This window comes from Ostrinia furnacalis, unplaced genomic scaffold (genome assembly GCF_004193835.3).
Source record: "Ostrinia furnacalis isolate ACB-3 unplaced genomic scaffold, ASM419383v2 OfSCF7522, whole genome shotgun sequence".
In the NCBI taxonomy this organism is placed as follows: Eukaryota; Metazoa; Arthropoda; class Insecta; order Lepidoptera; family Crambidae; genus Ostrinia; species Ostrinia furnacalis.
Window position 1 is genome coordinate 1 of NW_021137761.1, and position 25412 is coordinate 25412.

The following is a 25412-nucleotide window of genomic DNA, read 5'->3' on the forward strand; positions in this document are numbered from 1 at the left end:
GAAGGCAATGCAATGGAACTGCCGGAGTATCATCAGCAAAAAGAGTGACTTTTTTCATATGATTAATAAGATTGAGCCTTTTGTTTTTGCTCTGGCAGAAACTTGGCTTAAACCCAATCAAAAATTTAAAGTTAATGGTTATAATTCTATCAGGGAAGACAGAATTGATGGATATGGTGGAGTAGCCATATTTATCAACAAATCTGTCTCTTTTAGTCCAATTCCAATCCCTAATCATAGTAACGAATTTTCTATTATAGCAATAAATATTTATAATTTTTGTTTAGTGTCTATGTACATACCTCACCCCTCTTCTTCTATCTTAAGTGAAATTGATCAATTAATCTCAACTCTCCCTAAACCTCTGATCATCTTAGGAGATTTTAACTGTCATCATCGTGCATGGGGCAGTTCTATTTCAAATAACTATGGGGAAATGTTATTAGATATAATTGACACTCATAACTTATGTACATTAAATACAGGATCTCCTACCCGTTTTACCAGTCCAGGCCAAAGTCAAAGTGCTGTTGATTTGTCAATATGTTCCCCTAGCCTAGCCTCTCTGTTATCTTGGCAAACTCTACCTTCATCATATGGCAGTGACCACTTCCCCATATTAATTACTTTTCCATTTAATAGTCCTATAACATCTAAGTATGTTCCATTACTTAAACACAGATTACCAGACAAAACTAGTAATGCTTGGAATACTTTTAAAGAAGGTGTTGAGAACTATCTATCGTCTCTCCCAATTGTCTCTTCAGGAAATGAATCCACTTGTGCCTTGTCCTTTACCANGACGTTTAAAAAGTGGCACGCTCGGCTTCATACAAATTTTGACACATGCTGCATCTATCTTTATCTGTGCTCTGTGCACTGTGCTCTTGACAGTTTGACTGACAGACACAAAGAATGAAAAAAACAGCTGAGAGCGTGGAGGACAGAGTAAATTATTCGCACATTTCGCACAGGGAAGCAAAATAAATAGAAGAACTTGGTACTTTGGTTTGGTAGATACTGTGCCTGTGGTTTTAAATAATAGCTACTATGAGTGAATCATCAGAAGACGAACTTAAAGAGAAAATCTTAAGTATTGCAAAGAAGAATCCAAAAGGTATTACTGATAATGATATAACCACAGCTATACCCGATCTCACAGCAGCCGAACTTGTCGCCACAATCAACAAACTATTGCAACAGGGGTGTTTCGATATTTATAAACAAGGAGGCTCTTTGGTTTACAGGTAAATAGATTATTTTTGAGTAAAGTCCCAATTTATGTAGGTACAACGCTACATTTTTTATTTATGATGTCATTAGCAACTCTTAAAATATGAAAGAAATTTCAAATAGGCTACTTTCACAAAATTTTCAGATTGTTAACTTTTTTTTTGTAAATACAAAAACTGTTCAAATAATTTCAATTTAGGTTAAAAGCTCAGTCAAGTAAACAAGCTGTTAAAGGAGCAGATAATGAAGAAAAAGTTGTATTTAACTTGATTGAAGAAGCAGGAAATAAGGGTATATGGATTCGGGATATAAGGAATGGTTCAAATCTTGCTAATACACAACTAACAAAGGTACTGAAGAATTTGGAGAGCAAGAAACTTATCAAAGCTGTTAAATGTGTAAATGTAAGTATAAATATAATTAAATAACATTCAAATCCAAGTAAATTTTACATTTTGTTATCATTACTAAAGACTAAATTCTTGATATGTTTATAGGCCTCCAAGAAGAAAGTGTACATGCTTTACAATTTAGAACCTGACAGATCAGTGTCTGGAGGTGCTTGGTACCAAGATCAGGACTTTGAATCTGAATTTGTGGACATACTTAACCGTCAATGCCTCAGATTCCTGCAACAAAGGGCTGACAAAATAAAAAATAATCCAAGGGGACCAATAATTGGGAGAACACAATCATATGCTACAGCTGTAGAAGTTCAAAAGTATATAACGGATCTAGGCATAAGCAACGTAAGTATAACAAATAATTGTACCTAATTTATTTTAATTATTCATTTTAACTATGGAAACTTTGTTGATTTCTGTCCTATTTTTTGTGTTTTGTACCTATATCAAAAGTGTTTGTTTTCCTAATTAAATATTATAAATAAATGTAAAAACCAAAATTTACCTACTCTTTGGGTAAAAAACCCTAAAAAGACCTTTAATGCAATTTTATGTTATGTTAAAGTATGTTTAACACCTAATTCATAAAATCTCTATTAGGTGTTGTCCTCAAGTCATTGTTGCTGAGTATCTAGACCAGTGGTTCTTAACCCTACGGTGGTCGCGCTCTAAAATATTACGTAAATGGTCGCGTGGATTACATGCGTAAGCCATTTTATGGAGTAAAAAAAGAAGACATCTCTTTATAAAAACATGTTTCTTTATTTTTTATATTTATTGTTATGTATTAGTTAATGAAATAATCAAACAAAGAAACAAGAAGTTCTTCTCAGTTTTTATAAATTAACCAAAACATAAAAATCATTATTTTTCATCAAGAAAATGTCAACTTTGGCAGTTCAGAAATTATTCAGTACTAATTGCACTTATTTATTAATTATATTTTGAAAAAGAGATACAGGCCATCATGGAATGATAAGGACAAATAAATTTGTTGCACGAATTACAAGTATTTCCAGAACTTTATTTCGCTTTCTTCCGCAGTCAAAGTAGCGACCTAAAAACCTCCGCTGTGATGGTTCTGAGTTAGATGGCTAATCACTGGTCTGAGAAACTTGTTCTCTTGTGGAAGAATGTGCACTTCTGCATCAGAAACCGAAGAGTCGCTAGAAGATACGCTTTCATTGTCAATTACTTCTAGCCATTCCGCAATTTGTGCTTTTTGTCTGTTGTTCATGATTTTTATCTAAAATACAATGATTTTAATGAAAACACCAATGTAAATACATACCTATACCGTAATTATTTATTATAAAGCATTAATTTACACTAATAATGCAAAAACAAACACATTAAGTAAAAAAGGTTACTTAAAAAATACTTACGTAATTGGTCGCGCGGATTACACGGGTAGACCATTGGCATTTACGGGGCTCCTGCGACACATCCACAAGCGACCTGGCGCTCACACGTCATTAAGTGTGATCTTCGACTATGCAACTTAAAGTACACGAAGTATCAAAACGATCGCGTTGACCGATTTCAAAATATTCGACAATTTGCACGAGTGGATTACGGGTGTAATCCACGCGACCACTGTAGGGTTAACCGGTGGTCCCTAGAGGCATTCCTAGTGGTCCACGAAGACATCGTAATAAACAAGTGACGTGACGTGATGAGTCGAGTCAACACAACGCAAACGGCGCACTGTGCACAGTGGGCGAGAAATCGAAAAAAAAAAGTGGTCCCTGACAAGACAGAAATTTGGTAAAATGGTCCCTCGTGACTTAAAGGTTAAGAACCACTGATCTAGACCTACCATGCCTTTCCTATTATGCCAGAGGTTACAGGTTCTATCTCCACATTAGCTTGAGGCAATTAAATATGATTTTATAGTTATCTCAAATCCTAGATAAGTAAACAGGGACTGAAAATTAAAAGTAGGTACCTAGTACTTAAAGCAATATTTTTATTTTACAGGTAAAACTAGAAGTTGAAGATGTGATTACTATATTGAACACTTTAGTCTATGATGGTAAAGCAGAGAGTAGTGTGTACTCTGATGGCAGCAAAGTCTATAGAGCGATTGAGGCTCTTATACCATCTCCTGGCTTAGTGCAAGTGCCTTGTGGTGTCTGCCCATTAATCCACAAGTGTTGTTCTACAGGTCTTGTAACTCCACAAGATTGTATTTATATGGCTGAATGGTTAGAGCAATAAAATAATAACAAAAAGAAAGTTTTATTGTTTACACTTATTTAATATCACTTGGGTACTAACTAGTCAAATCAAATCCACCCAATAACGAATTTCGGTATGTTCCTATACATATTATATTTGGAAATTCGGCGAATTTGGGATAACGATAGGTTAGGTATTTCAAAAATGACCAAGCAACCACAGTAAATATCTTTTAAAGAATGCACATACACATTAAATTTAGCGTAATTTCTTCGCCCTTTTAGGACAGGGAAACAAGGTTGTAGGTATTTATTAATAATCATGTATGTATAATAATAATTTAATCACAGATTACTGGGTGAAGTATAACATAAAAAAGTAAACAAAGTCCTAAGAAATCCTACTCACTACAAACAACAAATAAAATACTCATATATATACATAAAGGATAAACACATCTCTCAGCGTATTAGTAATAAATTAAACCAGGGATTCCAAGTTTTTAACACTTTTTGAAAATGTGGAATGCTGCCATGTTATTTAAAAAAAAATATGCAAGTAGACCACACATGTTGGTACAATGTGTTATTTAGTTCCCAGTGGTTTATGTAAAGGTGTTTGTATGCATCATCGTAAAATTGGACTTTATAACACCCAGACACTAAATACCTAATATATTTGCTAAGTGACTCAAAATTAACACTAGTGAATATTTTAAAGTAGGGTTCTTTAGCTTGGTATACATTTTATACAATTTTTTTACATAAATGCAAAGACAATTTAAATTTCAGTTATGTATCAAAATAAAGTAAGTTATTTGGTAGACCTTTTCTAATATCTGCATAAAATTAAGCAAATAAGATAATAACTGGATATGCACACTGAGTAGTACTTAATCCAACTGATTGACTTCAAACAATTCAAACATTGTAATTTTTAGTTACCACGCAGCTAACAAATTAAAATGCACAACATTCGAAGGCATATTTAACCACAGTCATTATACTATAATAGTATGAGAGGACTGACATACTGTTGTCTCTCAATTATTAAAAAGGAGGAGATAAGAGGTCTTTCGCACATTGGTTTTCAGTATTATCTACTCCTTTACTATTAAAAGTGCATTAGATATTGTTCTTTTAACATCACTTACACAGATAGCAACCTAAAAACAATAACATTTTGTCAAATTTGAGCATAACTGCAGGCCAAACCTAGTTTTGGAATATAAACTAATTTGCGGTCATCAAGCTTCCAATAATCTCACCTTTACAGTGGATAATGCTTACTAAGTACTTACAAGTTTAAAACAAACTTTTAAAGTTGTTTTCTATATTGTATAATGTTGCAGACAAGAGTGCAGGCTCTCTTCTATATTGTTGTTGTTTTCCATCAGTGTTGTCTTCTTTCTTAGCACCATTTTCAGGAAAAAGAGAAGTAAAGACATCCATTTGTATATAGTTCAGAGACTGAAGAATAATTCCCATATTTGGATATGGTGTATATGTTGAAATGCCTATTTCTGGTTGCCTTACATTGCTCATATTTTGCGGTTTAGGACTAGATGGTGGGGAAGTTGGAGGTGGCTGAGAAGGTTCATTAGCAATTGGAGGAACTATAACAGGTTTCTTGCCACCTAAAACAAGTAAAGAGGAGATTAGAAAGAAAGAAAAAATGTTTATAAAAAAAATTACTAAAAATGACACAATTCCTTAATTATAAAATTTATTAGTGAGTATACTTACTTATGGAATGAATTACCCTTTCCATTTCCCTTAGCTGTGTTTGCTGCTGTTGCACTGTGAAGTATAGGTCTGTTATAGTACTTGTAATATGGTTCATTTCCTCTGCTCGCTTAGCTTCCTTTGCAGTTTCTTTTTTACTTTGTCTGTAATCATTTAAAATAATTCAGTCAGTTTATAAACTTTGAGTTATTCAAATACAATTCTCAAATTACCATCCAAATATATAACCTGTTATATTCAAATATAAGCAATCCAGCACCAATAACAAAAATTACTGTTTCACCAAGAAGATTGGCACCCAACTCAATGGCCATTTCCTGACTCAGGACTGGTATATTTACAGGTTTTCCGAGATTGAGAATCCACATTTTTGCCTTGACTTCACACCAGTTGTAGACTGCAATAAGAGTTAAATATTTATTAAAGTACAACTAAGTATTGTAAGTAGGTATTTTTAAAATCATTCACTTACACTGAGCGGGAGGCATACAAACGTACGTTCTAAAAAATGGATTACTTTTGGCTCGCTCTTTACAGACATTTGCGATTGGTTTACTTATCTGTTTAATAAGAAGTACAGACAATTTTGCAATGGGAAAAGCGCCCACGACCATCGTTTATTTTGAAGATCTCTAAAACTAGAAATTGGAAAATTATTACAACATACATAGACTCTCCTACGCCATGAATGTCATTAATGTCAAAAATGTAGGTAGACATGATTATTTTTAAAACGAGATTTACAACTTTAGAAACTCGTCCATACAGCCAAATATAAAAAAATACCATAACTGTGAAGTAGGTACATATTTGTAAAAATAAATCTCCACAACTTTATTAAAACCTAAGGGGTCTAAATAACATCATAGTTTATGGCTTAGGTGTAAGGCTTTAATATAATCTAAGGGGTTTAAGGTCATTAAATTAAGGAAAATAAAATCTGAAAACTGTATGGCGTAATGCCTTTTCCTACAAAAGGAAATATCGAACAAAATAAACTAACGTCTGTCGGCCATATTTATTTTTGTTTACCAAATTGCTCAGTCAAATTGTCACGTTGTCAATAAAATTAAAATTACACTGAATTACACTGCCATGAATGAAGAATCTAACTTATGTGCGAATACATGGAGTCGCATTATCGAGCCTATAAATAAGGTTAGCGAATTCAATAATTAATGTAAAATGATTTTCATTCATCTAAAATACCTCTCTGGACCATTAACATGTTGGATGCCACTCAGCCAACTTGTCGCAGCAGGCTTGCTACATACAAGGTGGCCAAAACAGTAAGGTCCATGGACCTATAAAAAAAGGCGGACGGAACTCGCGCTACAACAAAACTGTGACGCAAAATTTTGGCGTTTGTCTATTGTGTGAGTGAATTTAGGGATGCCATGTTAGCCAAAACATTTTACCCATTTATTTTAAGAAAAACATAGATCGGCAGATATGTTACTTGGAAATATACCTAGACAAAATTATACCGTGCCATTTACTTTAGATTTTAATTAACCTTTTGAGGCAATGCATATGTAACAATACGCCGGCGTCCTCCTTTAGTCGTACTTATATAAGTCATTTTCTTCAAAGTGACAACTGCAAATGACACAACGTTTGCTTGGGATCCAATCGTTGTCGTTGTTACAATTTCTTATTATTTGAATCCAATCATTTTTCCATATTTCATTTTCATTAGGAAATCTAGTGTACAAAATTTAATAAAAAAGTAATTTTAAAAGAAAATGCCTAGTAATGCCGTAATAAACAACTAAAAAGTCTTAAAATTATAAATTCCCATATTTCGGGTAATTTTCCCACGTAAATAACTGAGAACACTGGCCTTTGACGTATTAATTTTTTCGGGTGAATGACATTTGATTTTAATATTTTAATGTTTATAAAATCGGGAAATAAGTGATTGAATTATTAGTTTACCTGTGAAATGTGATTCCTTGACTTTTATTCGTTCGATCAGAACGGTTTTTACACCATTTCACCACACAAGACATGACGTTATTTGTTTTATTTTTCGCCGCCTAAATGTGTCAACTATGTGAAGTTTGCACTCGAAGTGGTGTAACAGGGTGTGAATGTGTGCGTGCCGGCCTGTACGTACAGGCGAGCTGGTGTAACCTAATGTCACAGTATTTTGTTGATGAGACTCCGTCCGCCTTTTTTTATAGGTCCATGGTAAGGTCTAGAAGAATAATTTAGATTTCTTACATCAAGGTTTATTTAAATCATCCCATGTATGTTCTACGATATTGCTTAGTGCAGTGTTTTTCAACCTGTGGGTCGCGACCCCCTGGGGGGTCGCGAAGCCTCTGTAGGGGGGTCGCGAAGCCTCTGTAGGGGGGTCGCGAGAGGTCGTAAAAACTACCTCAGTAAAAAAAATCTTATAAAGACAGATTAATCCGAAATCTAATTATGCAAATGTTGTATGTATTGAAGTATTCGGTCCCTACAAACATCTTTGCAACATTATAAAATGCATGAAAAAAAAGCGAACGGTCGGGGTCACCAAACATTTTTTCATACTAGGGGGGGTCGTGTCATGAAAAAGGTTGAAAAACACTGAATTTTATGACGACCCTTGTAGGCTTACAAAATTTTTACCTTTTTTTTGGGTTGACTTTTCTCAGATTTCTTTTCTTTGACAGATTCGTTATTAAGTGCAGATGTTTGAAAAAAATATCACCTTCCTATCTTTGATGCAAGATACAAAATTTTTGCTAGAAACATTAAAATTTTATTATGCTTTTAGCAGAACACTATCAAATTTTCAACTTTAAAGTTTAAATAAAAAAAAGAACTTCCATAGGTCCAAAACCATTTTAAAAACTGCGCCGTTTCCTGAACATTCATAATACCTAATACAAAAAAACATGTACTTAATGGGCCACTATTTCCTGTAATCGCTCCACAAAGTGGTAAGTCGGAGATTCCGTTACATGTTTTTGACTTTCTTTGAGTGAATTAATATTGGGAATCCTCTAAGTTTACATTACGTAAAACAGATTTAGAGAAAATAACTGGAAAGAACATGTTTTTATTTTCAACGAGGAAGCTCTTGCCCTTCATCACACCTGGTGGAAACTGATGATTACTGATTAGGCTGAAGGTGGAAGGGAACTTCAACTACAGAGGAACTATGGCAATAAAGACTGTATTACTTACCAGCGGCCGCCCGCGACTTCGTACGCGTGGATCCCGTTTTATCCCCTTAAGTATAGGGGTGGAGTTTCGTAAAATCCTTTCTTAGCGGATACCTACGTCATAACATCTACCTGCATGCCAAATTTCAGCCCGATCCGTCCAGTGGTATGGGCTGTGCGTTGATAGATCACTATGTCAGTCAGTCAGTCACCTTTGAATTATGAACAAAGATCATCTTCTAACTAGGTATGATAGGGTATAAAAAAATCTTATCGTGCAATGGTCTCTATACATATAGAGCCCCAAGTAGCTAACCGTGCATTTTGATGCCGAACATGAAATCAGTCAGTGATTATGAGCGTACCATGTCAATATTGATATGAGCAACAGCGACTTACTTCCGAAATAGATCCAAAAATAAGTACCACGGAAACCATATTATGGAGGGGAGTAATCCTGCAATCCTACAATCTCTTAGTCCCTCCATAGGTGCAAATGCAAAAATGATAAAATGCCGCGAAAATCGTTGTGACGCGCATCCTTGGCCTGCACATTCAAGTCAAGGCAATAGCAGGCAATAGAATAGAGCATTCCTTGCGGAAGTTGAGACTGCATTGAACTCTCTCTCGAATTTTAGGAACGCATTTCCGGGGATAAAAGATATTAAAAAGATAAAATGGCAATGCCAGATTTTGTATGGAAGGTGGCGTCTTTTCTTTTTTGCGCGGCCATCGACCAAGCTTTGTTTTTTTATTACAAAATAGTGTAATAAACCAAACTTACTATGGTATGTATACCTCTAAACTCAGTCTGAACTGAGTTACGAGCATTAAACGTTTGATGAGTATATACAGGGTATTAGGTAAATGGGTATACAGGATGTTACTTTGCATTCTTGCCATATTTACAGAGGTTACTATATTACTGATACTGAACACAAATCCGTAAAAAAATAATGGCGGAAAAATTTCTTTTTTAATCCTGAGTATTTTATTTTATCGACAATCTGTTAAACACACCACTAATTATCGTAACGCATGCACATCACTAATGTTGGCGATGGCGATGGAGACTTTTTTACTTTTTATTGTATTTTTAAATATCTATTGCAATCTATTGTCTTTAAAATGTCTTTTTGACACTTGTAAAAAACTGAGAAATCCATCAAACACAAAATCACGTTATAAATAATACAAAAATGACTGAAGTGTATTCAAACAACGAATAATTTAATCAAAATGGTGCTTGGAGTGTCTGCAAGACGTCTTAGACGAAATGCTTGATGACGTACCCTTAGCGTTACACCAAATGCTCTACTACCAGCAGGATGGTGCTCCCCCACAATAAGGACGTCAAGTGCGCGAATAATACGTTTGGTGAACAGTGGATTGGACGAGGGGTCCTAGCTTGGCCACCACGATCCTCGGACCTGACACCAATGGATTTTTGGAGTGACTTGAATCGACTGGTATGCACAGAAGAGATAAACAGTGTAAACGCGTTACATGAAAGGATTGTTTTAGTGAAACTGTGATACAAAACGTTTATGTGTTGCGAAAACTAAAGCGAAAAACCTACGCTTCGCCGTGCTAGACTGTGCCTTCATCAGAACGGAGGAGACTTTGAACACTTGCTTCGCAGTACGTAAACTTTGTAAGTAGAAACTTATAAATAAATAATTAATTCTGAAAAAGGTGATTTCATTTCATACTTAATTTATTAATTTGTAAAAATAGTACAATGTTGTAAATTAATTGAAACCCTACGTATTTTTGACGGTCCTAAGCCCGTAAAGTAGAAAGGAAAATCTGAAATCAACTGAAGAGTATTTTAAAATAGTTATTATGACTGGATAAAAAGGCTGGTACCCATAGCCATAAAATTAAGAACTAGGCCACGCCCACTAGGTTTATTCCACTTGCACCTGTAGAACGTGCGAGACAAAATTGGTTTATTCCAATTTGTACTAAAAAACCAAATTTACTAAAATCTTAGTGTACTTTCTTTATGGGAGTCTCTTGTTTATCTTAAATAATAGGTATTGTTACCTACTTTTATCTCTGTGAATATGGCAAGAATGCAAAGTAACACGGTGTATATGAGCCGACACTAGCCCATGTTAATATGGGCATATAAATGGTATGGTGAAGTCAGTGATATCATCATTTTAATTTTTTAATTTTCATACAAAATAAAATTTATAAAATCCAATTTGTATGAAAATTAAAATAATTAAAATGAAGATATCAATTTTCTGACTTGACCATACCATTTATATGCCCATGTTATCATGGGCTAGTGTCGGCTCATATACCCATTTACCTAACACCCTGTATACTTGATTTGCCTTTAGCGCGCAAGTTTTGTAAGAAATTGCATCAAAATATTGCGCTGATTCTGCTCCATACTGAAGTCTGGAGCCTTTAATGGATGGTATTGTTTGTTTACACATACAATGTCACTATTTTGTTGCAATTTCTTACAAAACTTGCGGGCAAAAAGCAGCTATGAATAACTAATCTATGAAGCGCGTCTGGATTGGAGACGTTAAAAATTACCGTAATCGGGGCTCAGATCTAGTATGTAAAATCATCAAACTTCTAATGCTCGTAAGTCAGTTCAGACTGAGTTTAGAGGTATACATGTCATAGTAAGATTGGTTTATAATACTATTTTGTACAAAAAATATAATAATGAAAACTGATTTATTTACAGGTTGGGTACCTAGATGGGGCTGCCGATGGTCAATCTGCAGCTTTTCAATGTAGTTTCGATATTGGTTACAGTCAAGGATTCATGTTTGGATTACAGCTTGGTCTTAGCGGAAATAGGTATAAACTTTACATGTTAATTGTTATAATTTACACACATCAACATGGTCTAGGGATATTTCAATTAAACCTAAATAACTAAAATAAAACACCTTCACATTATAATAAACCTTATTTAATAAGCCTGATCTGATAATAAACTTTTAGGTAAAGGTAAATAAAAAAAAAATTGAAGAAGAGGAAAAACTCAGACAAAATTTCAATCTTAACTTTATTTTTGAAACATCAAAACCTAAACAAAACAACTAGGTATTTTTTTTATAAAAATTGTTGAAAACCTTAAATTAATAATCCGTGGATCCACCTAAGACTCCTGACACATCTGCAGCTGTTCTGCATACTCAAAACAAGGGTGTCAATATCCTGTTGTGGAATACTGTCCCAAGTCTTGCTAAGATGCAAGAAAAGCTGCTTTTCATGCACAATATCTTCAGGGAAATTCCTAAGAGCTCTTCTCTGAAGCATATCCCAGGCATGCTCAATAGGATATGTCAGGGGATTGTGCAGGCCAGTCTAAAGCTTGGATATCATGCCGTTGTAACCGACTTGTAACGACACGCGCACATACGGACGGGCATTGTCGTGCATTAGCTGGAAATTTTGTCCCATTTGCTGTCTGTGGGGCAAGATTATAGGCTTCTAGCACCTCGTGTCGGTATATTAGAGCATTCATAATTGCCTTGTATCCAAACGAGGTCCGTTCTACCGCCGAGACGAATTCCTGCCCAAACCATAATCGTGCCACCTTGATATGCATGAACTTGTTGTGGGTGCTGCAGTCGATTCCAACGTCCAGGTTCTCTCCAAACGCGTACTCTTCGCGAATCAGGATGAAATTCAAACCTGGATTCATCAGTGAAAAGCATAAGTGACCATTGAGAATGGTTCCAGTTTTCGTGTGCATTATAATAGCCCATTGTAATCTTCTTCCTCGATTGCCTCTCCTTAGAGCTGGTACCCGAAGAGGCCTACTTCATGCAGTCGTCTTCTCTAAGTTTGACCGCTTACCAGCAAACCATACTCTCTCTATACTATAGAGAGAGTAGTGGTTCTTAACCGGTGGTCCGCGGACCACTGGTGGTCCCTGGAGGCATTGCAAGTGGTCCACGAAGACATCGTAATAAACAAGTGATGTGACCTGATGAGTCGAGTAAACACAACGCAAACGGCGCACAGTGGGCGAGAAATCGACCTCCCTTTTCAAAGGATTTTGAAAAGAAAAAATAGTGGTCCCCGACATGATAGAAATTTGGTAAAATGGTCCTTCGTGACTTAAAGGTTAAGAACCACTGCTCTATAGCCGTATCGCCGTTACATTTGGTTGACTTGGCATGACATCCAAGCTTTAGACTGGCCTGCACAATCCCCTGACTTAAATCCTATTGAGCATGCCTGGGATTATGTTTCAGAAAAGAGCTCTTAGGAATTTCTCTGAAGATATTGTGCATGAAAACCAGCTTTTCTTGCATCTTAGCAGGACTTGGGACTTTATTCCACAACAGGATATTGACACCCTTGTTTTGAGTATGCAGAACCGCTGCAGATTTTTGTCAGGAGTCTTAAGTTTTCAACAATTTTTATAAATAAAATAGTTGTTTTGTTTAGGTTTTATGTTTCAAAAATAAAGATAAGATTGAAATTTTGTCTGTGTTTTTCCTTTTCTTCTAAGTTTTTTTTAAATTTAACTTTACCTATCTAAAAGTTTATTATCAGATTAGATAGGCTATTAAACAAGGTTTATTTTAATGTATAGGTGTCTTAACAAAAAGTTAATAGGGTTTTAGTTATTTATGTTTAATTGAAATATCCCTAGACCATGTTGATGTGTGTATTTGTAAAGTAAAATATCTAAAAGCTTTAGAAGAAAGGAGAATGGGCTAAATTGTACGGCGCTTGGTCTATCAGCGGCCAGGAATTTTTTTTTGTTTTTTTGGTTTACTATCACCCTACAAGCACCCTCAAGAAGTTTGATATCTGTAGGTAGTGTAATTATTTATGGAATTAAATACATTTTTAATTTAGATTATGTACTAAGCCTGCGATTTAGCTTATTAATAACTAAGATTTAGTCTTAAAAAAGTAAGGAAATAATATAAAATGACTTGTTTACTTTTACATTTATTTTCACACTGACAAAACATCGCCAAAAATAATAATAATGATAACGTCATCAGAACTCGGTGCTATAATTACATTAATACATTTAATATACATAGGCTAGACATCAAGACGAGAATATTTTATTGCCGTCATCAGTACACACTGTACATTATTATACATTAATACATTTAATGTACATAGGATAGTCTTGTAAACGGTATGCTGACGTTTTGAAATACCTACTTTTGAATACATAAACTAATGTTAATAAGTATTTTATACAATAGGTTTGCACATTTTCTTGCACTTATCTGAGTATTTTACCTATAATATGTATTTTTTTTTCTAAATGAGCTGCAATGTTACGTTCATAGTAAAAGTTAGTCCTTAGTAATAGTACTTTCATTTAATACCTATTTCGTTGTTGGCCGCTCATAGACCATTTTGCTCATTCTCCTTTGCTAGGTTAACGCATATACTCAGAAACAGTTTTATCAAAGTTTTGCTAATATAATATTTTATTAATTTTAGTTCAAAGAACATAAATGAAACATTCAAAGATCCAAGGAAAATTAATTGTCAGCTATGTATCAATGGAACCTCAACACAGGAAAAAATTGATAATTTGTTTAATATACAAGAAGAAGACAATATGAAGTATTTCAAAACTATGTAAAAAGATATTTTTGATCTAAAATAAAAATGAGCTTTATTTTTTATTAATAAGTTAAAATGTATAAATAAATTATTTTACATTCTTGGTTTTTTTTCTGGTGGTGGTTTCATATTTTCTTGTTTTATCTCTGTTTTTACTTCTATGTGACCTTGAATATTACCATTAGCCATACTTTCGGAATTGATAGGATCCATTGGTTCTTGTTTTATCGTTATATTTCCTACATTACTTCCATCCGATGCCTTATCTGCATGTTTGTCATTCGTGTTTTCAGTTTTTACTGTTACTCCATTAACCTGTAAATAATATTGTATTATCAGAAAAAAATAAAGGCTATTGTAATTTTCTGTTCAAAATAAACAAAGCTCCTATTAAAAGTATCGGCTTTTACCCGTGGTCCCCCCAACATGTCCCCCTGGTGGGTTCCACGGGTAATTTTTTTTACCCGTTGTCCCACCGTTCTAAACGTGTTTGCCAGTGGGTCTACGGGTAATTTATTTTAACCATGGTCTCACCATCATTCTGTAATTAGATAATGTCTTCTATTAGACGTGGTTTGGCCATGTGGAGGATACGGAAACGTTGATGTCTTCTATAGAAAACCGTGGCGGTGAAAAGGTTAACTTTCAAAACAAAAAGACCTATACTATAAAATTTATTGCATTAATAACTTTAATACAGATTGGACTCTAAATTAATGAATTAAGCTTTTAGTTTTTATGAAACTGTTTTGTTACTTTTAGAGTAGGCGCACACCGTTGATTTTTAGTTGGCCGATATTAAATTGTATGAAGAATCGGCCAAATTGAATCGGCGTAGAGTGCGCACTCCCATACATGCCCATACTGATCAACTGCCCGACTAAACTACAGTCCTATCAACTTAAGCTGAGAATTGCATTTGTGTGAGTGATCGCCAAAAGTACCGTTAGTAAAACACATACAAATAAAATTAATGTTTTATTAAAAGGAAGTCTATAAAACACTTGCTACCAATTGGGCCGATGTAACAATACTTGACACATCCTTTTAAATAAATAAATAAATTAAAACAGGTCCTCGCTCAGCATATGCCAAGGCACGAAGTACCTCGACGCTGATATTCTGCGAGCACCGTTTATAGAGAGGGCGTCCAGCCAGCCTTACAAAATGCAACAAAAAGACAAACTTTATAAAATTACAAAATAAAAACAGACTAAAAACTTTTCGTTCACACCTTTAAAATACGTATTCAATTTGCATAAAATTTCTTTCACTTGGCTGCTTAATGGATTTCGTACAGGAAATTCACTTACAGTAGGAGCCATTTCACTAATATTTGGAACACAATTACATAAAATTACACGTATCTGCTACCAGTACCGGGGGTAAAGTGAAGTATGTGAGCGACAAGGAAGCGGTGCGTGGCGGACGCGCCGCGCTTCAGGCCGCTTGCTATAATAAACCATGCGCGGGACGCGCCGCGCTTCAAGCCGATTGCCACTCTAAACTATCGGTGTGCACTCACACAAATGCAATTCTCAGCTTAAGTTGAGAGGACTGTATCTGCCGACGAAAAATCAACGATGTGCGCCTACTCTTATACGAAAGTTAATTTTGCGAAAAATATTTTTTATGCATTTTTTGTTGCGGGATTTGGTGACCTCCAAGACGTGATGCCATAAGCAATTGCTAATCTAAGCTTGTGGGTTAATTAATCCGGCACTGTACTGTTCACTTTCAAGTAGGTACTAAAAAAAAGGTAGGTAAGTACTATTCTAGAAAAAAAAAACTATGTTAACTAACCTGGTTAGAGGTAGTTTGGGTCACTGGCAATGGAAACTGTCTTACTAGTTCAGCAAGTAACATGTCTACTCGCTGGCGCTGGAATAATGTTGAAGGTTCCTCTTTTGGGGTAGCAGTGGTTTCTTTAGGTGCTGATTGAGTAACACTAAAAGGGCTGAGACCTACAATTTAAACAAATGAAATGAAATTAATGTTAATAAAAATATATCTTGATATACGGGTCATTCCACAAAAATATGTAAACTCTTAGCGCCACATTTCACATGGAATACCTATTTGTTAATATTTTATTCCAAAATTGTTAAATAACAGCTTGCAATGTGTTTTAATCATCACCCTCATAAAATCTATATTCTCTTAAATTCCTTTTAAATGACCCAAAACGTCATTCCCTAAGCAGGTCCGTACTCCAAAAGTTTGTGTTTTGGAACACATATTTATAGAAACAGGTATCCTTCCGTTTGGTCAAATTTCTTTTCGCCAAATTTCACTTCGCAAACAAATTATCGCCAAAGTTTCATTTCCCAAATGAACTTTTAGCAACTGTACTTTTCGCAACTAATTCATTTGGTCAAATTATCATTTGGCAAAAGTTTTATTTTGCCAAATATTATATCCCAAACAATGATATTATATAAAAACAAAAGCAGATATGTTATAAGCGCTCGCGCTGTGAATACTCAAATACGTCCCAATTGGGACGTCTTGTGTTTAGTCTTCGTGTGGCCTGCGTCGTGCGCAATCGCTCGCGTACCACACCGTAAGTTCCTGTTCTTACCAAAATAAATAAAAAATGCCATCGTGTGTGTTTCGAAAGTGTACCAATTATGACTCTAAAGTAAACAAAATACAAGGGATCTCTTACCAGGCAGCGGCCGCCGAGCGCTAGAATCACCTCTATTGTTTAATGGATCATTTGGAAATTTCGATAAAAAGAATGAAATATGAAAATTAATTTAGAACAAATTTTATATTATAGAAAGAAAGAAAGAAAGAAAGAAACATTTATTGCTATGGACATCACAAAAGACAAAAGAGGTAAAATGAAAAAAAAAAGCAAATAAGACAGGTGACATAAAACATACAATAAATGAATGAATAAACTAAGCAGTGCCACCCTGTCGCACAGCGATGCCCATCGCAATGGGACCTCACTCAGCATATGCCGTGGCCCCCGGTGAGGGAAGCCACGACGCTGGTTTTCAGTGTGCCCCATGCCGAGTGAGAGTCACGGACACTAACCTATACTGCATATAATATACTGCATAAATTATCTACCCACTAAACAAAATAATAACCACAAGCTAATTTGTAGTCCATTCTATGCGACAATCAAATTATTTTGTAAATAGTTTATCGTGAAATATTTTTGCCAAATGAAACATTTGGCAAAACATACTTTGCCAACCAATAATTTGCTAAACAATAATATGCCAAAAACGACATTTGCGAATTAAAAGTTTGCAATAAGTTGTATTGTCAAATGAAAATTTGCGAAACGTTGTTTGCGATGTGATAATTTGGGAAACGTTTTTTGGCCAAACATTAGTAATCCATAGAAACATCTACTTGATCCTTTGTTTTAATTAACGAATAATCTATTTAAACATACATTACACCAAATTCTATTAATATTTTGCGGTTTCAATAAACAATAATTTAATTTTCTTAAGTCGAAAAAGTGTCCACAGCTTTTAGCGTCATTCCCTCGCCAAGCACTGATTTTATAATTTTGCACTTTAATATGTATTTAGAGTGAATGATATTAAGTTGAGTTTAAAGTACGATACGAAGTTATCCTCAGACCATACTGGCTTTGCGGCAGCCGTTTTTTGAATAAGTGCAAACGTGCCAGTTGTTGTGGGAACATGTGTTGATCTAGTCACTTCGTCAGTCCCTAGTTGAGTAGCTTTATTGATTACAATAGGAAATTGTTTATAATTTAATAGTATTTACGTGTGGATTTTCTGCTATTTTCGGCACATCGTATTAAGCATCTATATTATATAAAGCTCGTCTTATAATATAAAGTTAATATTTTGGTCTAGGGACGATTTGGAGTAAAAATTTGTGTTAAGTTTTACTCCAAATCGTCAGTCCCTAGACCGTCAGGCCCTAGCTTTAAATGGCACTAGGGATTTTTATATAGTGATAATAACAAAACAACTACATTATGTATATTAACTTATCTATAAATGTTAAGGTTATAAGTTTTATACTTTATTAAAAGTCATATAGGAGTAGTAATATGAAAAAATTTAAAATTATAATAGGCTAGTTGCCTAAAAAAATTTTTTTAGTTCGTAATGTTTAATATCAAAAAATATTGGACACATATATTTTTATTTGTCAATCTAACAAATAATTACATAGTTATGGTGCGTTGAAGTTGCGCACGACGTCACAACGTGCGGCATTTTTAACACCTTCGCTGCCAGCCTAAAAATGGCACTGTTCCGTTCGGGCCATGGGGGACAATGATGGGCGACACTTTAACTTTCCGTTCGGGCCGCGTCGGACAATGATGACTGCGAGTCAGACCTATGTTTAATCCTCTGTATTGAGCCGATGGACAGCATTTCTTCAATAATTCTCATATAAGCTGACCCGCGCGGCTCCCAAGATTAGTGTACGTCACTTGGTTCTCAGGTAAAGCACGGACTTAGAAAAAAAAATGTGGATAACGGTAGCGCAATGAAACATNTAAGTGTGTGCCCTGCAAGTCCGGGATACAGCCCGAAATAAGTACCCATTTTGGTATGGTTGTAAACTAGAGCATTAATAATACGAATTTAATCAACATCCATTAAAATTTACAAATAAAACGTTAATTTTATTAAATATGCTATAACTGATTACAGGAATTTACACATATTGGTTGGTTTTTATTTAACAAGGTGAAAATCGGTTCAGCCTTTTTGTTCTTCTTCTTCATTTGTTGATGGCGATGGACTTGTGTTTTTTCGCCACTGGGGGCACACTGTTCCGCCAATGTCACGTGCGCAGCTTTTACACAATGTTATGAATAAAAAAATAAATAGATAATAATTCAATACTGCAAAACTAAGCGGACTTATCGTACCTAAAACAAAAAAGACATCACACACAATCACAAAAAGACATCACAAAACAAACAAAACACAAAAATTTTGTACAGCATGGATTGGGATAAGGGAAAGGGTTGGGACTAGGGCATGAATATCGGAATCTCGGAATCTCGTAATATCGGAATCTCGGACTGCGAGATCCGATATTTCAATTCCGATATTGAGCGACCCAATATCGTAATATCGGAATCAGATAAAAGTTTTAATTGAGATTTTAAACAAAGCGTTTAAACTCGCCATAACCTGCCACAAAGCCCAAAGTACATGATTGGCAAATACCAATAATTTTCTCATGTCTCTCACCATCACTTTTTGTTCCACTGCAAATATTTTAATATCTTTACTATTTATGGTTAATTTAACTTGTTCTAAATCAATTTTAGCATTTGCCATAAGTACTTGGTCAACAAAGAACGACATCTCAACTCCCTTTCAAACATTAATTTTACTGGCCTATGGACCGTCAGTTCTGCGTACTATGTGCCCTGCCCATTGCCACTTCAGCTTGCTAATCCATCAGGCTATATCAGCGACCTTAGTTAGTTTACGGAGCTCCTTATTTCTGATTAGATCTCGTAAAGAAACACCAAGCTTATCCCTCTCCATAGCACGTTGTGCCCTATATTCAAAGGCCACGTTTTCGATCCGTATATCATCACTGGTAACACACACTAATTGAAAACTTTCGTCTTCGTATTCGACGATTTAGCTCTTTCTCGAAATTGCATCTAACTACCTAGCTGATCGTTTGTCCGATATAGACATACTTACTTGTCAACAATCTCGAGAATCGAACTCCTAAGCGAAACTGGGTAAGGAGCAACATGGACATTCGACATAAGCTTCGTTTTTTCCATATTCATCCGAAGGCCTACCTGTTGGGAAACTCGATTAAGGTCTTCGAGCATTGTGATAAGGTCTTCCAACGGTTCTGCCTTAGTACGCAAAACAGACGGACGAAGAGGCAGCAAGGTTCTGAAGTGGAGGCCACGTATCGTAAAGCGCAGCGTAGGACAAAGTGGACCGACGACCTCATAAAGGTAGCAGGAAGGCGCTGGATGCAGGCCGCCGCCAACCGGCCATTGTGAAAATCAGCATCGGAGCCTGTGTTCAGCAGTGGACATCCTATGGCTGACATGATGATGGCTCGTGGTTTTGTCAGTTGTACATCGATAATCAAAAAGGAACAAATTACAAGCATATTCAAGTTTTTTACCACTCTATACAATTTTTGTAACACGTGATTTGAATGACTCTAAAATTCGTTCCGCCAACATAAAACAGGGTAATATAATGAAGGAGTAAAAGTTTGTTTGATACCTGTGATTTTACAAAAACACTTTATTTGCTAGTCCATATTTAGGCTCATTATCAGTAACCATTCATTATCAGGTGATCCGTCTGCTCGTTTGCCTCTTGTCACATAAAAAACCAAATGCAATGGATGCCCATAACGTAAAAATATAACCAAATATTAATTTTATAGCATATGAACTGAATTCCGATATTAATATCGGAATTCCGATATTGAGATCTAATATCGGAATCCAATATCGGAATTGAAAACCTTCCGATATTACATGCCCTAGTTGGGACTGTTGGGAGAGGCTAAGAGATTTGGATTGAATTTCGCAAGACAAGTTAAAAGTACCTACAAATTAATTTTGTTAACATTGATGAATTTAACAAGGGAATTTAAAATAGAAGCGTTTTACCTTACAATAAAACGCATATTAAATANACAACATGACCGCGCGGCCCTACGGAACGGATTTTCGGATTTTCGCTCGCTGGGGCCATGGGGGTCAATGATGTCCGACGCTTAATAATTCGATGTAGAGACTCAAAAACAACTATAGGTTAATAAAATCCTTTATTTATGTTTATAATGTAACGATTTAACAAAAAAAAACAATCGACGAAAATTGAAAAAAATTGAAATTTTTACTTGGCCTGGTAGGAAAGTGCAGTGTCGGACAACATTGACCGCGTTGGCGTTCAATGTGTTAAGCAAGCGTTGACGTCACGGGCCTCTTCTTATGAACTTTGGGGCGCTTTATCTCTTTAAATTTTCATTAGTTTGAAAAAGTGAAAAATACGTGTAGAGTATTTTTTGATAAGTTAACTGACGGACTAATTAAAACTCTTGCTTTTTGACCCAGGCAACATCCCCATTTCCCCTAAAATAAAGCATAAAGTGACTGGCCCTTTTAGACATAACATAATTAATTAATAAACAATATTTTACACTAATAAAGTATCTATTCATAAGCATCTTAAAAAAGTTTAGGACAAAATGACGTCGAAATTATACAGATCTTTATGGAATGACCCATACATAATATCTCGAACCCTGAAAAATACTTTTGAAATTTTATACTGTCATAATTACTGACCTGGTTTTGTGGCTTTAAAATCCCACCAGTATCCTTTGCTGGGATGGTAACGTGAATATGACATCGTTTCTTCAAAAGAGCATTGCAAATGGTGAACAGCAGAAAGCTGAAACATAATTAAATTAATATTTAATCATCAAAATTTATATATTTTTCAAACTTATTCATTAGTTATGAAACAATATGCATATAAATAATATTATTCAAAACAATAAATTATACAACATGTACGCGGTGTATTATTTTACTATTTAACTTTCTTTCATAAAATTATTATAACTTAATTACAAACTAATTCTACAATTATGTAGATCTACCATTAAGTAATTTTTGTAATTGTATTGCAGCTGTAATTATACAGCATTATATTTATGTTATTAATCAATGGGATTCCGATCATAGGTAATTATTATTGCTAACTTAATACATCCATACTGTAATGTTTAAAGTAAAAAAATGTGTATTTATAAGAATTTAGAAAGAAATAAAAAAGAGTTAATTTTAATTTCTACATACCAATCTTGAATTGAGAACACTGGCCAAGTCTGGTGCCTGATAAACAATACCAGCAATGATGTAATAGTCAGCTAGTGGAGTAGCTTGATTAGGCCCATGACGATGTTGCTTTCTAATAACATACAGTATGGGATCTTGGACATGTAATAAAATGTATTCCAAGCCCGTCATATTCCTAAAAGAGCACCATTTATTTAATAAAATAATGACAAATAATTATATTTATCTACACTAATATTTTAAAGAGGAAAACTTTGTTTGGTTGTAATGAATAGGCTCAAAAACTACAGGACCGTTTTTAAAATTTATTTCACCATTTGAAAGCTACATTATCCACGAGTAACATAGGCTAAATTTTATTTAAAAAAAAAATAGGGTTCCGTAAAATATGTAGATAATGTAGTCCACGCGCGCGTAGCCGCGGGCGGAAAGCTAGTAAATTATAAAGACAAATATCTTTAATAAGCACTTACTGCAGTTGGTCCATACTCAAACGCTGCATCTTAACAACTTCATTGTTGCATGTGCGATCGAAAAATGGGTTAGATCGTTCTGAAAAGTAGTCCATTATATTGGAGGGGTTCAACAATGGGATCCAAGCTGAATCATGCCAGGATAGTCCTAATGGATTTTCAGCTGCTATTGGTAAGGTTCCCATTCTACCTGGCATCATCTTGTCAAATTTTATAAAACGAATGCCCTTATATCGCAAGAAAACCTGGACGAGAATTTTTTACCCTCTGATACAATGTATTTGAATGTATCTATGATAATGCCTGACAAACGCGACTAGTACGGATGTAAACCATCTAGGAAATTACAAAATAAATAACATTTAATAAGAAGCGAGAAATCAACAACGAAACAACCACAGATATGGAATATCTGTGGAAACAACCAAACCAAACAATTCGGCTTCGCGTGAAGAGCAGTGTTGCCAGTCGGGTCTTGTCAGAAATTACCAGAAATATAAAAAAATGTAACCTTTTTGAATAAAAAAAAAGTAACCTTCATACGGGTTCAAAGCGATTGTGTAAGGTTGTTCATGTATGGAAAACTAGCTTTCCGCCCGCGGCTTCGCCCGCGTGGAATTTTGTCTGTCACAGAAAAACTTTATCGCGCGCGTCCCTGTTTCAAAAACCGGGATAAAAACTATCCTATGTTCTTTCCCGGGACTCAAACTATCTCTATGCCAAATTTCATCAAAATCGGTTGCGAGGTTTAAGCGGCAAAGCGTAACAGACAGACAGACAGAGTTACTTTCGCATTTATAATATTAGTTGGGATGAATCAATCGTTTACCTAAATTCGAAATTTTGACCATTCCATGAAGACTGAAAAGTGACCGGTCGTATAAAAACGTTTCATGGATTTGCGTTTTATTATCGAAAAACATTCGCTAAAACTCATTTTTTTTACACAAATAATAAATCAAATTCATGTTTCAATGCAGATTAGTAAATTGTCACTATTAATATTTTTTACTGAATAACCTGTAAAAGTTAATTCTACAATTTCTGAAAAATCACCTAAAAGTAACCTTTTCATTAGTGTAACCTAAAAGTAACCAATGCAGTTCAAAAGTAACCTAAAAAGTTACAAAAGTAACCTTCTGGCAACACTGGTGAAGAGTAGAGTATATAAGGTGTTATTTTTTATAGTGATCATACTTTACCAACGCATCTAATAAAATCATACAAATACAACCTAAGTGTTTTTAAAAAAAATTCAGGCTAGTTTTCGAGTAAAACGACAAAGAATGTTTCGAAAAAAATAAAAAATAAATCATCCTTTGAGCGCGGTGAGTATTCGTTTACGCACTATCGTAGTAGCCGGCCGAGGGCAACGACCGCTGCCACGTGAGTCGGCCATATTGATATCGCTGCCAGTCGCTCCGCGCCCACAGCCCGCGCCGAGCTGCCGATCGGCATGCGGGAGCGCAACAACATAAACAATCGTCCCAGTCAATCCAATGTTGTGCCCAAACGTATTGCAGTGTGTGTGTGCGAGTTATTACAATGCCGCGCTTGATAAATAACAAAACGCAGGTGAAATTATGTTTCGGGCACACTAACTGGCCGACGAGAAACATTGACGAGTCGAAAACCTTCACACCTTGCTTGTTTGGAGCCGCGCAGCGCTTCAGGGAGCGCAGCCGTATCCTGACTTGACGAGATCCCGTGCGCTTCGAGGACGAAGTTCTGGATTTCAATTTCAATCACCGGCACAGTGCTGGCGGTACCCAGATGCGAGCGCCGCAGACGGCGGCTTTTGCGTAAAAATACGGAATGCCTTATCAAGGAGTTGTTGCCAGAGGGCCACGACCGCGACCGAGTTCTATCGATGGTTATTGCGGAAGTCTACCTAGGTACATACCTACAGTGTGATTTGGACAGATGAGTGCTTGTTTACGCGAAAGGGACTTTTTCCGTAAAAAAGTTAGTGCGCGAATTGTGAATACAACATCCGACGTGGTGTCTAGTGAACAGCAAGCAAGTGTGCAGCCCGAAAGCATTACCTCAATTCGATCGTGGCTAGATTAGACAGTGCAAGACAGTGTTTACGTGAACATTCAACAAAGGCTTGACGTTCAAAATGTATTGTGATTAGTGTAATAATAACCTAGGAACTTTAAATAACAACATTCAAAATAGGTAAATGTGTGAATAAGTAAAATCAATGAATCTAAAGTGTGATGGCAAATCATAATTTAGGAATTAAAACCAGGAAAATTGATCAGTGAGTTTTATTTACAACACCTATTCATATTCAATATTAGGGTGCATTTCCACTGAAGCGAAGCGAAGTAGTAATAGGTATGTACCTATCAATTTTTTATTACGTCTCTAAATAAATTGCGTAGGCATTACGAAACCGTAGATATTGAATTCCAATTTCTATCCTTTTTTAAATTTCTAGTTTAACGCGGATGATTCGCCTCGGTTCGTTGGAAAAGTCCCCCGCTATTACACTAATGAAAATACACTTATTTACCTACTTATGTGGCTAGATTTTGTTTCTCCCAGCGCGTAGTACCTATTAACATGACGTAACATCGTACATACTCACGAGTGATAATTTTTGGTAACGTAGGTTTAGTGTAATCTAACCTATAAGTGTGTGAACATTGAATGAACGCGCGCGGCCATTGTTCGTACTCGTATGAATGAAATGAGTAAAGAAAGAGAGAGAGGCAGTGAGTGAAGACAGGATGGTTGTAAAAATAATATCTTTTTTTTGGTAGGAAAAGTAAAAACATAAACTAGCCTGAATTTTTTTT

At 35.3% G+C, this 25412-nt stretch overlaps 4 protein-coding genes and 1 long non-coding RNA gene across 6 annotated transcripts; 2 read left to right on the forward strand and 3 right to left on the reverse strand.

Annotated features, from left to right (window-relative positions):
• Nucleotides 1-111: 111 nt before the first annotated feature.
• LOC114364973 (uncharacterized) lies at nucleotides 112-794 on the reverse strand. Its single transcript, XR_003656895.1, has 2 exons — nucleotides 496-794; nucleotides 112-426 (listed from the first exon to the last, which is right to left on the reverse strand). It is a non-coding gene; the product is annotated as an uncharacterized LOC114364973 (long non-coding RNA).
• Nucleotides 795-883: 89 nt separating this feature from the next.
• Nucleotides 884-3875, forward strand: Polr3F (RNA polymerase III subunit F). The gene is made up of 4 exons (XM_028321321.1): nucleotides 884-1247; nucleotides 1433-1637; nucleotides 1731-1982; nucleotides 3618-3875. Exons 1-4 carry the CDS (start codon nucleotides 1051-1053, stop codon nucleotides 3855-3857), a joined length of 894 nt encoding a protein of 297 aa, XP_028177122.1. The 5' UTR covers nucleotides 884-1050; the 3' UTR covers nucleotides 3858-3875.
• Nucleotides 3876-4142: 267 nt separating this feature from the next.
• Nucleotides 4143-6356, reverse strand: LOC114364964 (optic atrophy 3 protein homolog). 2 transcript variants are annotated; one of them, XM_028321325.1, is made up of 4 exons: nucleotides 6036-6356; nucleotides 5792-5960; nucleotides 5564-5706; nucleotides 4143-5454 (listed from the first exon to the last, which is right to left on the reverse strand). In XM_028321325.1, exons 1-4 carry the CDS (start codon nucleotides 6175-6177, stop codon nucleotides 5123-5125), a joined length of 786 nt encoding a protein of 261 aa, XP_028177126.1. In that variant the 5' UTR covers nucleotides 6178-6356; the 3' UTR covers nucleotides 4143-5122. The 2 variants fall into 2 exon arrangements, with proteins under 2 accessions (XP_028177126.1, XP_028177124.1); XM_028321323.1 differs by having other exon boundaries at nucleotides 6062-6154.
• Nucleotides 6357-6557: 201 nt separating this feature from the next.
• LOC114364965 (uncharacterized) lies at nucleotides 6558-14341 on the forward strand. The gene is made up of 3 exons (XM_028321326.1): nucleotides 6558-6721; nucleotides 11438-11553; nucleotides 14185-14341. The coding sequence occupies exons 1-3, from the start codon at nucleotides 6659-6661 to the stop codon at nucleotides 14327-14329; spliced, it is 324 nt and encodes a 107-aa protein (XP_028177127.1). The 5' UTR covers nucleotides 6558-6658; the 3' UTR covers nucleotides 14330-14341.
• Nucleotides 13647-23029, reverse strand: MED6 (mediator complex subunit 6). Its single transcript, XM_028321322.1, has 5 exons — nucleotides 22606-23029; nucleotides 22133-22307; nucleotides 21617-21722; nucleotides 16114-16274; nucleotides 13647-14625 (listed from the first exon to the last, which is right to left on the reverse strand). The coding sequence occupies exons 1-5, from the start codon at nucleotides 22803-22805 to the stop codon at nucleotides 14404-14406; spliced, it is 864 nt and encodes a 287-aa protein (XP_028177123.1). The 5' UTR covers nucleotides 22806-23029; the 3' UTR covers nucleotides 13647-14403.
• Between the last annotated feature and the right edge of the window lie 2383 nt (nucleotides 23030-25412).